Below are 13,920 nucleotides of genomic sequence, written 5' to 3' on the forward strand. Positions count from 1 at the left end.
TAGACCATACCTCGGATACTTTGCCTTTTGGTGCGTAAAAAACGTCAACGAGAGACCTTTTTTAAAATCTCCATTATAACAGATCCCACCGTTCCAATACAGCGGTACCGTCTGTTCCAGCGGGGAAACCCGTTACCAAAGTATTGAAAGAGTCCACGGACACACGGCGGGTCGGTCACGTTGCGTCGGTAAAGTACGGCAGAGGGAAGGAGGGCTGATGACAGCGACGCGGCGCGCCGCGCCTCTCCGTCCCCATTTCACTTTTACACTGACAACGAAGAGACGCCAGGATGTAAAAACAAAAGACACACACATCGCGATACAAATCGCTTCGTTTGAGCGCCGTGGTCCAACGCGCTGGTTCATTCTGCTCCATCGACCGCATTTTTTTTATTTTTTTATGTGGCGCCGTGCTCGGTGCCGGGAGTCCGCCGACCGACGAGGAGAGGCGCATCCTCCCGCTGAATGGATCCCGGCTCCCCGTCTCTCGCCCGCTAACTGAGGACTCGGGTCTTTGCGGAAAGTCGGACTTTGGTTTTTGGACCAGTTGGGATTTTGTCCCCCTTCCCCCAGCAGACTTTTAATGGTGAGCGTCTTCATGCTTTTGCTCCAGTCGCTCAGTGTCCAGCTTGGAATGTTGTTGAGGTTCCTTTTTGAAAGAGGACCCAATGTATTGCGTGGAGAACCTAGTCAGTGAGCATGGAAAAAGTACTTTTCAGTTAAGCCTATACCAATACATGTGTTATTTTGTATGTGTAATGAGCCAATTTACTGATGGTGACCCATGTGATATAGTTCATTTAATATCGCCACTTGGGTCAATTCGCTTCCTTATTCCGATGCAACAGGTGTCTGTCTCTGGCAGTCAGCTTGTCCACATGTCAATCAGTTAATGGTGATTCCATCTGTGCTTGGAATTTTACTGATGCTGATGGTGTAATTGAGAAAACGTAAACTGTATTTTTGTTCAGATTTTCTGTTTAAAACTGAAGTCTGGTTCACAAATTAAATTCAACTATCAGTCACAAGTGTAAGCAAACTGCAGGCTTCAACCTTGATCCTAAATAATGGACTGTGGACGGTCATGTTGATGTAGTGTGTAATAACTAGAATAGAACAGAACCAAACAGAGACAAGATTTCACCTTTTGCCGCCTGTCTGGTTTTTGCAGCTTTTGTTGCCTTATATCAGCTTTGTCCTCGAAACTGGATGGCATTTTTGGGTGGATTTGGACTGAAAGCAGAGGAGAGTGCCAAAAAAAAAAAAATCGAATAGAAGAAAAAAAATCTAAAAATGTCACAAGCGTCATGCTGCTTCTTTTAGTGCTATGATGGCAAACACAGGTAATTTGGTTGATCATCCAGTGTGCTGCTGTTTTCAGCTTTATCTGTCCTCTCTCTGTTTTTCAATTATTCCCTCAGATGGCGGTGGATTTTGAGGAGCCTGAGCTCTGAAGGTGAAGAGGACCACTCTTAAGACTCGGCTCCACGATGGCGACCGGAGTGGCAGCGTGGCTCCCTTTTGCCAGGGCGGCAGCCATTGGCTGGATGCCTGTTGCCAACAGCCCCATGCCTGTTGCGCCGATGGAGCGCAGCAAGAGACAGGACGAGCTGATAATCCTCAACGTCAGTGGCCATCGCTTTCAGACCTGGAGAACCACTCTGGACCGCTACCCTGACACCCTGCTGGGCAGCTCTGAAAAGGACTTCTTTTACAATGCGGAAACCAAGGAGTACTTCTTTGATCGGGACCCCGAGGCCTTCAGAAGCATCCTCAACTTCTACCGGACGGGCAAGCTCCACTACCCCCGCAACCAGTGCATCTCAGCCTACGACGAGGAGTTGATCTTTTTCGGCATCATTCCCGAGATCATCGGCGACTGCTGCTACGAAGAGTACAAGGACAGAAAGCGGGAGAACTTGGAGCGGCTTCAGGACGACCAGGAAGAGAACCGGGACACGAAGCCGCCCAACATGACCGCCAGGGAGGCCATGTGGCGCGCCTTCGAGAACCCTCACACCTCCACCATGGCCCTGGTCTTCTACTATGTCACTGGTTTCTTCATCGCCATCTCCGTCATCACTAACGTGGTGGAGACGGTGCCCTGTGGCACCACCGGCAACCAGAGAGACATGCCGTGCGGCGAGCGCTACACCGTGGCGTTCTTCTGCATGGACACGGCCTGCGTCATGATCTTCACGGTGGAGTACCTGATGCGCCTGTTCGCCGCGCCGAGCCGCTACCGCTTCATGCGCTCGGTGATGAGCATCATCGACGTGGTGGCCATCTTGCCGTACTACATCGGCCTGGTGATGACCGACAACGAGGACGTCAGCGGCGCCTTCGTGACGCTGCGCGTGTTTCGGGTGTTCCGCATCTTCAAGTTCTCCCGCCACTCGCAGGGCCTGCGGATCCTGGGCTACACGCTCAAGAGCTGCGCCTCGGAGCTCGGCTTCCTCCTCTTCTCGCTCACCATGGCCATCATCATTTTCGCCACCGTCATGTTTTACGCGGAGAAGGGCTCCAGCTCCAGCAAGTTCACCAGCATCCCAGCATCCTTCTGGTACACTATTGTCACGATGACGACGCTGGGGTGAGTACCAGAGGTGGCGTGCACACCTGCGGCGTAAATACAGACACGTGTTATCGTATTAGGCCAAATGTTTCATAGATTTCTAACAATGTTTTTATTATGCTAATAGCTGCACCAGATGCCTTTTGTGGGGATTTTCTTTTTTTTCTTCAAAATTCAATAATTTATGAAAAAGACTTGAAATGAGCATTAGGTGGCCACACTTCAATCACTTCAGACTATTTGTGGCGGCCAGTGTGAGTAATGGTGGGAGGTGTGGCGTTTATCTGCCAGCACAATCATTGTTGGCATTTTGTTTGCCTCCCGAATTAGAAGACAGTGGTTGAATACATATGATCTACCTGTGTGAAAAAGATCCCTGGATACTTCACATTTTGGTGACTCCACTGACGTTGATTTATGTTTAGTGGGTTTTTTCCTCTTTTTTTAATTTAGACATTTTAGTCTTTGGAGAAAATGCTGAACAACATGTAGCATGAGCAGAAGCATTATTATTAAATCATATTGGTTTGGGAAACAATCATAATTGGCCAGATTCTTCATAATTATCCAATATAGCAAATATTGATAACGATTCAACTGCTTCACCCATGTGACATTTAGATTAAGCCACCTCATTATCTTTTTACGCACACGTATTCCAGTTGATTGTTTTACAGAGAAAATCAGCTCTTTTTCTGCATTTCTGTAATTGGGGCCACACGACCAACACCACTTTTAAGGCACCGCTTTTCAGTGTGAAAATTACTCTGGAGGAAAAGATTTAACTGCATCATAAAGTCGGATCGCTCTCTCTGCTCTGCGTGGCTGCAGGCGAGGTGTCCCGTGAGATCTTCTCTGTCACCTTCATTATGACTCCCCTCTGCTCAGAAGTTCTTTCACACAGGCCATGAGCACTAAAAAGTGTTGGGTTGAGTGAAGTCTTGTGAAGGCAAAGTGGAAGAATAGTTTTTTTCTCTCCGGCACGCCTTTGTAGATAACACTGGGTATAGAAAGGCCAAACTGCCTCTTCTGATGAAGTGATACAGTAATACAGTTGGTGGTTTCAATGTATCACATGACTAATGGTAACTGTAAGTGAATAGTCTTTGGGACTAGAAAAAGGTTGCTCAATATATATTTTTTTCCCCTTTAATGAAATTATTCATTGATTATCAATTGAACCTTTATAAGCAACAAATTAATTTATCAACAAATTTAATATGTCTTTCTATTTGTTTTTCCAATATTGCTGCTCAGCGAGGAAACATTCTGTGGAAACTCAGCTTTGGAAGTTGCCGACTTGATTTGTACAGCTCCATGAATAACTCTAGTGTTCTGCTAGCATTGCGGCATCTAATGGCTTCACGTTAACATTATTTCAAAAGTGTAAAAAACATTTTCTTCCCAAATTGATAACGAAGCCGTTCGTGTGCTGCATTTGAGGAGCTAACGGGGAATGAAATTATAACTTTTAATGAGAACATATCTTTTAAACTATTTATGAGGATCCAAATTTCCAGAAGAAAATGTGAAATAAGGTTTCACAAAGAACCAATATATCTCTCCAAAAAACTCAGCTGACAGGGATCATTGAAACCTGAAACGAAACACTAGACGAGAGCACTGCGTGGGCTGCCATGCCGCACCTTATTTGACCCATAACAAGATCATTTTTGTCTTCTTTCAAGTGTGTTTAGTGTCCCTGCTGTGAGTGGGGTGTTTGGTTGGCGGACCCTAAACGTTCTTCGCTCTTCTCAGGTGACGCAGGTGTCACGACGTGTAACGCTGTGTCAGAGGGTTGTCCTCCACAGGAAAAGTCAGTCACGGAGCTTCAGACCAGAACATTATATTTGTCTCTCAGTAGCGTGACGGCTTAAAGGGGCGCCCGTCTTTACCTGTTTGTACAGTTCCTCTGTGTGTGCGCATTTGTGTGTGTGTAGGCGTGTGTATTGTACGTGTTACGAGAGGATCTTTTGTATCACATATACAAAAGGATAGAAATGCCAAGGTGAAAGCATTATGTAAATGGTGAACCCCCGAACAATGGGTTTGAGTGCGGAGCCATTATGTCCATCACACAAAAGCCAGCGGCACATACAAGGCTCACACAGTCAGGATATATAAGCGTTCAAATTCAGTGCGTAGCCTCCATGCAGCCACACAGATTTGACCTTTAATGGAGACCTTTAAATGGGGCTCATGGGGTCCCATTAGGTTTGGAAGAGGAGCGCACAGAGAGTCTCAACATATGACATTGTTTGGGGTTTTAAGGTATTTCATGAGGTGCATAGAGATGTGCCACAACACGCCGATCTACAAGAGGTTCAGAATGTTTTTATGATGATTTTGAGCGCGCAAATATCAAATATGGAAATTATAATTTGATAAGTGTGTCATTTTTACTGATGTGGTTCAGGGGCATTGTTTTTTTTATGCTGACGATCTGACTATCACCTGCAATAAGGACTGTTAGCTCCTTTGATCAAAACATCAAATATATCCCCCCCCATCCCCCATCCTTTCCATCCAAAGTAAGTACAGTGTGTTTCCCCCCCCCCTCCTGTGAAACCCTGCCGTATGAGAGGCTCATTTGTTTGTGATCACATCTGCAAGTGAAAAGCAAGCAGCTTTTCGTCCGGCTGCGTTTTCCCTCTTTCCTGTCGCCCATCGATCTGTTCTCCCGCTGATGGGACATATGCTCAAGTGATGATGTCACCAATAAACCATCCGTCAATGCACATGAGAAATGCCACACACGTAAACAATCTCGATGCTCATGCTTCTCCATATTACAGGTGTGAAACCGGTCTACAAAATATTGTATATTTTCAAGCAAATCCAAAGCATTTGACAAATTACATGGACACATGTATTCACTTTAGATTGCGTGTCCATCATTGCAACTCAAACAAAAGCCAACAAATCCCCACATGCCACTTTCACTTTTGCCCAACCCAACTTAAAGAGGTACTCAACTTATTTAGTTTCTGTATTTAGTGTAGCTCTTTTTGAAAGTTTGGGCTTCTGAGAGACACATTTTAACGGGGTTTTAAAATTTGATGCAGCAAAGGTTCGGCTTTTACTGCAAAGCATGCAAAGGAAATGCAATGCATTTCTTCACCAAGGCCGGTTATACAAAAATGCATCTCCAAAACTAGACGTTTGATATAGCAACCTCTCAACAAGGCTGTGAGAAAAACGCTGGCCCCAATGACTGTGTGTCCATAATGTGTGTCCAAACGAGTCCTCCGGCAGACAGACACAAAATCACAAACATACAGACACATTAAGAACTCTGGGTCAAAAGTTCATCGGCCTGAAAACATGTTTCCTTCTTTTTTTATGCCAGTAGGGCATTAAAAATATAAACAGCGCTGAGAAAACACACTACAACACTGTCTGCAAGAACAGATATATATCTATAGTCCCAAAGAATACATGCTGATTACTTCACACACATAGTCATTGCCCTTTTATGCTGCTTCTCTGCGAGCCCAGACAGTGAGGGAGGGTGTGGGGTTGGGGGGGGGGGGGGGACGCTCACTGACTCTACAATCAGCCTTTTCGACTGTCCAGGAACAGCGGTGTCAAATCAACCCCAGGTGTCGGATAAAAGGATCCGGATTGAATCTCGGCTCCCCTGCTGCTCGGCGCGGTCGGAGGCGCCCGGATATACGCGGCCACTGCATCCAGAAAAAAGACTGATGAGGAAGGAGAAAGCCCCCCCCCCCCTTTTTGCTCTCCCTCTATGTCTCCCCTCATCCCCCTACCAGTCTTCAGTCCAGAGGAACAGCTATTTTGAAGGGCGGGCTATGTGCGTGAAAGAGAGTTATCTTTAGTCTTTTACTCTGATTCACAAAAATAGCTCAGTGGATTAGACTGACCGCACTTGACCTGCCTGACAGGTGCACTGGACGGTTGGCTGGCCCGCCTCATGCTCCAAAAAGCATGTTAACCAAACATTGTGTAAAGATGTTAATGAGGTGCGCGTTGAAACCTGACTCTGTGGCGTTATAATTAGAGTGATTCTCCCAGTTGTAGAGTCCCGATCCTGGACGGAGGCTCGTTCTGTAGAAAGCGAGAGAAAGTGTTGTTATGCATGTGGGTCATGTTCCCGTCTCTGCCTTAATCAGCGGCTATATTTAATCTGCTGCTGTCTTCGGAGAGACTTTTAGCTCGCCCCCCCTCCCCCCGGTGTTCTCCTCTCAACTTCTCTATTAGTCCACGTGGACTCGGCACAGGGGCCAGAGGCCTCGGGGGGGGGGGGGGGGGGGGAGGTCAGTTGGGTTGAGTTTCGGGTTTGGCAGGAACTCTGCGGTGCAGCGCTGGTCCAGAGTAGAAGGAGGAGACGATGAGAAGTGAGGATTTAACTTTATTGGATTAAATCAATTTTCAACAAAAATGTCTAAAAACAGTGAATGTTGCAAGCTGTGAGTGTTTTTCAAGTGATAAATCCACTGTCAAAATGATTGTGGTTGTATTTCAGGTTTTACAAACTGAACTTTATGTTCTTACACCATTCGCATGTAGCTTATGCGATTACATTTTTTACACAGACGTTAGTCAAAGAATCCCTTTTGTACATCAACTTTAAGTTTAAGTTTAAATCTTTGGAAACAGCTATCTGTCCACAACCGACAAGCCGAGTTCCCTTCAGAAGTTTGTGATCCTCGTTCACGTTTTAGTGTGTTAGAGTTAATTGTTTAAGTTGACCATCGATCACCTCGTCACTGTTGAAACAACAGCAAGGAAAGTGTTTAGCAGCGAGTTTGGTGACATCAGAGGAAGCAATGACCTCAGCCAGTGGTGGTGATGAAAGGCATTCTTAACTCCAGTCTTGCATAAAGGGATTCATTAACCACTGGGTTCAACAAACCATCTCTTGTTGATCACAAGTCTGTTTGAGTATTTTACTTTTAAGTATGCATGTAACATCTTTTGAATCAAATACGGTTTCTCATAGAGTGAGAGGAAATTGGACTGGCATATGATTCCCTTGAAATGCAAATTATTTTCTATTTTCCTAATATATGTGTGCTGGGTTTCTTCTGTTGACAGTTAATAATGGATAATTGGTAACAGAAGTGAGGCGTTTGGCCTATTATTTCTGGAATGGCGTTCATTGTTTTGTTAATAATTCAGGATCTTTGCGGCACGCTGAAAAAGACCTGGGATGTCAAGCTGCATAGTTCGTAAGTGGGAATGTTCTTTCACACACATTTCACAAATCATCAGAGGTTGCATATAATGTTGTTGTTTTTTTTTTTTTTATGGCAGCCCGCTTTTGGATGGAATTCATGGGCTATTCTGCTGCCTCGCTGAACCCCTGAGGTGCAGCTTGCAGGAAATTAGAAATATTCCCGCCTTTTATCTGGCCAATTTGCTCCAAGAGCCAATTTCCCGACACAAGGCCCTTTAATAGAACATTTTCTGATGATGCTTGTGGAATTCCATTTAGCTTCAAAACCAGTTCATTCAAAACCTGAAATTGTTCAAAAATAATTAAACAAGCAGAAGAAAGCAGTGTTTAGAAAACATACCAAACTGGTCTCCCTCTCTCTCTCTCTCTCTCTCTCTCTCTCTGTTTTGTTAAAATGTCTAACTTGAAGCCAGCAAATGATAGAAATTGGCTGACAGAATTGCGATGCTGTCCCTGTATAATAACCTGCATCAGTACTGCCATTTTTTTGGAGCAGCGGCACAACATTTACTGCAATTTTTTTTTTAAAATCTGGTACCACAGCATGAAATATGACGTAGGCTTCAGGAGCAGAAGAACCAGGGACACACCCGAGTAACTCTGGCTTGAGTTCAGGTCATCCTTACCGTGCCGTATAAAATCATCCCGTTTTTATGCCAAAAAAAGAAGCGTTTTTTTCTTTTGCTGTTTAATTACTCTGTTCATTAAAGCAAACACAAAATAGCATTAAAACATCCAAATCTAAAAAAGTCCAATCCAATAACATTGCATTTTCTACCTACAAAATTCAAATATGAACATATAATCTTGCTTTGATCCCATGATTCTCCACCAGAGCTGTTGGATTGTAAAACACCTTTTGAACCCCCCGCTCCCCCCCCCACATCTTTCCAACCTGTTGATGATTGATAAGCATTGTCCTGTCCACAGCAATAGCTTCATACTGTTTGCTCATCGCATTACCTCGTTTCAGACGCGCGCAGTATCTATTTAACCTCATCCCCCTGTAGGCAATATCAATTATTTATTTTCACTGGTTGGGGGGCAGCAGAATACGCTGAAAAACATCCTCATGAAGCTGCAATAGTGAAAATGTTGTGTAAAGTATTGCGGGTTTAGCGACCATGAAGCAGCATTAGCATTCATTTTGAGTTTTGTTTTGGCTGAAAACATTGCTGATGAGGTGGGAATAGTGAGGCTGAACCAAAGCAATGAGCGGAAGACACCCTACAAATATTCCCTTAACACAAGGAATTATAGACGATGATGATTATGTGTTTTTAGGGGTGTATTGCTGCCTCTTGAGATCTTAAACAATACAAATATAATGTATTGTTATTATGTGGCTGTATATTAGTGCAGGTTTAAATTGACTGTAGTATTCATAGAAATCAAAGACTCCATTGCAACTTAACTTTAAACATTAACTAATTTCCCAGAGGATCTTCTCTGAAGGTTTTACCTCACCCTTTAAGATGGTTCATGTATCACACCATCAGTTTTATGAATTCTTTCATGTTCACATTCATCTGAAAACAAGCAATTGCGATTTCTCTGAACCAACCTACATCCATCTTCACAGCACTCTAACTCTTGCTTTCTGGACTCCAATTTCTTCGTTCTTTCATCTTGTTTTCTCTTACAGTAATAGCTCTAATTATTTAGGACTCTGCTTTTGCCAGGAAGGTATAAACACTGTTATTTTAATACTCGTCTCGCGGTAGCAGAACACACCGCCGCAACTTCATGTGAAAGTGTTCTCCTTGCGTCATCTGAATAGCAGTAAACATGATGTTCTGTGTTTTATTAAAAATAAAAATGCTTGTGATGGAGGTTCTGGTTTCGACAGGAAAAACGTAACTTCGTGACGCATGAAAAACAGGAAAAAGTATTCTAAGGAATGAGACTTATTTTGGAGTCTCGTGTGTTTGAAGTGAAGGGAAATGACGTGGAATGTAAGCTGAGGGAAAACCAAGTATATAAGCAGAGAAGGACATAATATAAACATATTAAAACGACATGATAGTGGGAGGAAATGAGAGGAGAGAGATTAGAATGGAGACGGACAAGCAAACAGTCGACAGAAAGAGAGCAGACGTCAGATTTAAAAGAAAAGGAAGGAACCCGGCGAGGACACGGGACGTTATCTAATACAGTTTCCAGCATTTTATCTCGAAATGTTTGTAAGAGATCCCAAAGGAGCACCTTGAATGACACGGCATACTCTGCACCCCGAATGAGTGGGCTATTTTTAGATACTTAGCCCTTATCTCGCTACGCAGCCGGCGGAGGGTTTAGCTCAGAGAAAGGTAAAGAAAATGTTCTAATAACCCCTCGGTGTGAAGGAGGATGCAGCCAAAGAGAGGAACTCAAGGTTAAATTCACCGCGTATTGAAAGTAAAATAAAGAAACAAATAGATTGACAAAATCACATGTAAAGGGTAAGTTTCTAGTGTCCTCTACCCGTCTCGCCTGAGGGGATTTTAAATAACGCCAGCATGTTCATGTTTTCCATTACAGTCTCAAATGCGTACCTTCCTTTTCACCTCACCTTCAAATGTCAATTTGTATGCAACCAGAAGTCCTCAGATGTTGAAAAGAATGTAAAGTGTACAGTATGTCTTCCTACATCCGAACGGAAGCATTCCCTCCAAAGTGATGATGCGGCCGCGTTTCATTCAAACCTTCATGAAGCGAGAGATGAGAAACATTAACCAGAACAAGTTTTCTGATTGGGCAGAAACATATCAACATAGTGAGTTTGTTATAATGAAGGCACAGAGTGCATTGATATTTTACATATTTACATTGTGTCATTTGTCGCTGTGCAAGTAACTAGGACCACATCTTTATGTGGCCACGTTATTATGTCCGAGATGCATAATACGCATTGGCTTTTTGTATTTTTGGCATCTCATTTTATTGTACCCAACCAATACTGCGCTCTGCAAATTGTATTTGTGTTTCAAAGAAACATTTTTGTGTCTTAATCAATTAGAAAAAAAAGAAAAAAAATCTAAATGAGACAATCCACAGAAATGTTGTCATGGCTTTCAAAGCCTTTAAAATATAATTGTGCCGTTGAAAAGAGATGAAAAACGAACTGCAGGAGGAACCTGACCAAGTACAGCGGAACAATAATGTGCATTAATTAGAATATTAGAGGCCAACAACAACAACAGGTTTTCACACATCAAATGATACTTGTAACAGTAAGTCCAATTTTTGAGGGAACTCTAATCTGTCTCTGCATTGTGTGAATGTATTTGAGCTGTACACTTTTACCTCATTGGAATGCAGACTGTCAGCTGACACGATTAGTCTCAGCCTTTTCGCCTTCTGGTCGATTAAGCGCTTTATTGGTCTCATTGTATTATCGTGTATTCTTGATTTCTTGGATTCTTGGTTTCAGAACAGATCTAAGCGGCCTTTAAAGAGGCATGGATATCAGTTTTGTTTTGTTTTGGTCTAAAGGCTTTGGGTCAAATAAAAAAAAGCTCACAGAGTGCACCGAGTGTGTGTGTGTGTGTGTGTGCGAAGGCATGTATTACTTCCATTCATTCTACAAATCACATTACTGTTGGTCAATTCTTCATAAAACTCTTTGGGAAATTGGATAGATTTGTTTCCCACACAGCCGTCGCCTCACATCTAAAAGTGATCGCCGCCATCGATTTCTCGTGTTTCCGTCCTCAAGGCTCATCTCTGCTTGCTGTGTCTAAACCTGTTTTTCGTTGAATAATTTAAGACCGTGGGTTGGATGAGAGAACTGATGTTCACTTAAAGAGTAATAACAAAAAAAAGACCGACCACAACAGATTAGTTAGTCGGGTTCATCACCTGCGCATATGTGCACATCTAGGATGATTATATTTGAAAAGCAAGTATTTAAAGCACCAGGGATTTTTTTTTTTAATTTTAGACATGCTGCAATGACAATGATTGAAATATCTCTGACATTTAGTCCAGACATTCATGATCCCCAGAGGATGAATCTTACTCACTTTGATGATCCCCTGACTTTGCATAATTAGTGCCGTCAAGAAAGTTGACATTTTTGTTTTTTAGTGCTGGATGGATAGCTTTGGAATATGATACAGACATCCATGTTGCCCAGAGGACGCGTCCTGATTAAACCTGGGATCCCCTGACTTTTTCCACTCGTGCAACCGATGGGTTGAAATGTTTCTGATATTTGGTTGAATACCAAATGCCTGCAAAGATGATTGACATTCCCAACAGACTGGAAGCAGACCGTAGGATTGTATAATAATAATAACGTGTGTTTGACTAAAACGGTGAACACGTAAAAAAAATGTACCTGTTGAACATCGTACATTGAACATTGCCATCATGAGAATGTTACCAAGCTGACGTTAACGTTAGACAACGCTCTATATTATGCACATTATTATTATTATGTGCATTTGATTGACTTTTCCTCCTTATTAGGTTCAACTGTACAATAGAAATATGAGTAATTAAGGCGTAAGACATCCCCTGGTGTTATTTGTTCAAGCTTCTCTTGAACACATAAAAGCATAGAGGACATCAGTACACGTCGCTGATAGCAAACACGCCGTGTTTCAGACGTCTCGTCAACTGCGCTTCCGGGTTTAGTGTGTCTGCGTGATAAACAACGCACACTTAGAGGGGGCAGAACACAACAAACAGCGGCCGCAAGACAGAAGTCTGTTTGGCTTTTCATTGCACGAATGAAGGTACGACAGTCAGGTAGTAGGATATGCTTGAACCCTCCGAGGAACGAGAATAGATTCGATGTGAAACAAAGGGAATGTTTGCTCGGGCCGTTCCTTGTTTTGCGGCCATTTGAACTATTTACTGCGTTCTACTATTTGATATGCATCATTCAAAGGGCTCCACCTGTTGAAACAGTGACCTGTTTGACCAGAATTCTTTTTGTTTTTACTTCCTGGAAAAATCTCTCTCCTCCTCGTCCTCTTCTCCTCAGCGGCTCTGCTCCTTCATCCTGGGAATCCTTGACATCCTTTTCATGAGGTTACACGAGTGCTTCACTTGCCTGCTATATTTAGCTCATGCGATTATGACAAATCTGTTGGGCCGACAGAATTCAATTACATAAACATGATCATCACATGGTCCTCATCTTGAAGCACTGGCGACCGCAGAGTGGGTCGGCCGTTAATCAGAAGATCAGAATGGTATATGTTTTATATGCAAGATAGTCCTTTGAGGACAACTTTGTACAGATCTTGACCCGAGATGAGTTACGTTCTTTAAAAGAAAGTAAGTACTCACAGAGCAAAGCTGCCAGTGTGCACCTTATTCAAAATGTTCCTTTCATCGGCCTTCAGCACGGAAACACTGGTGATATTTCTTTCTCTGGGCAATGACTCTCGTAGGCCCACAGTAACAAGACGTCCACGTTACTTCTCCCCAAGGTCATTCTGTCCAAGGTGTTCATGTGCGGAGAGACACAAGGGCGTTTCTTTCACCTTGAGAAGTGCACTGCTTTCAAAGAGAGGAACGGTCACCACTAATTCTTGCATGAACTGTTCCTCGTGTCCTCACACACCACAAACGTCACTTTACAAATCCCCTACCACCGAACCAGGAGGTTCTTGGTAATCTCACTCCACTGCAACTGGTGGTTCTTTAACAGTCGTCTGCATCACAATAAAATTTGACAGTGGGTGCACATTTTGGCGATTTTTTTTCACAACTGTAATTTCAACATCTATAGCAAAGACAGCAGGTATTTCTGTTTCTGCATACAGTACATTAAATATTGGAATATTTCAAATTGTACATGTAGGTTTCTATATTTTAGCAAACTGAATTCAAGGTTTGAACAATGACAAATATTGGAGATGAATTCCTTCCATGTGATTCGGGATAATGATAGACAAGACAAATATCTGAACACTGATTTGAAATGATGAATTAATTGCCCCACAGATTTCAGACACACACCTTTCTTTTCTACAACACTGTAGATGGTTCCATTTTAAAGTGAGTACATTTCCTTCCAAAAGTGCCTCTTTATCAAGTATAAAAGTTTCTACCTTCACCTAAAAACTTGTAATTTGTTGCACATTTTGGGGCTGCACCCCTTCAATTTAATCACGAGGTTGCTGGAGCCGGCAAGTGAGACAAAGGAATT

General features: G+C 43.0%; 1 protein-coding gene across 1 annotated transcript in view; it reads left to right on the forward strand.

The window, feature by feature from the left end:
• Nucleotides 1-220: 220 nt before the first annotated feature.
• LOC119194099 (potassium voltage-gated channel subfamily D member 3-like) overlaps nucleotides 221-13,920 on the forward strand; it is a 51,207-nt gene continuing 37,507 nt past the window's right edge. The window contains exons 1-2 of the mRNA XM_037448180.2: nucleotides 221-586; nucleotides 1,422-2,593. Of these exons, the coding sequence (XP_037304077.1) occupies nucleotides 1,491-2,593 (1,103 nt within the window). The 5' untranslated portion in view covers nucleotides 221-586; nucleotides 1,422-1,490. The remainder of the gene's footprint in view (nucleotides 587-1,421; nucleotides 2,594-13,920) is intronic.

Source organism: Pungitius pungitius, chromosome 8 (assembly GCF_949316345.1).
Source record: "Pungitius pungitius chromosome 8, fPunPun2.1, whole genome shotgun sequence".
Lineage (NCBI taxonomy): Eukaryota > Metazoa > Chordata > Actinopteri > Perciformes > Gasterosteidae > Pungitius > Pungitius pungitius.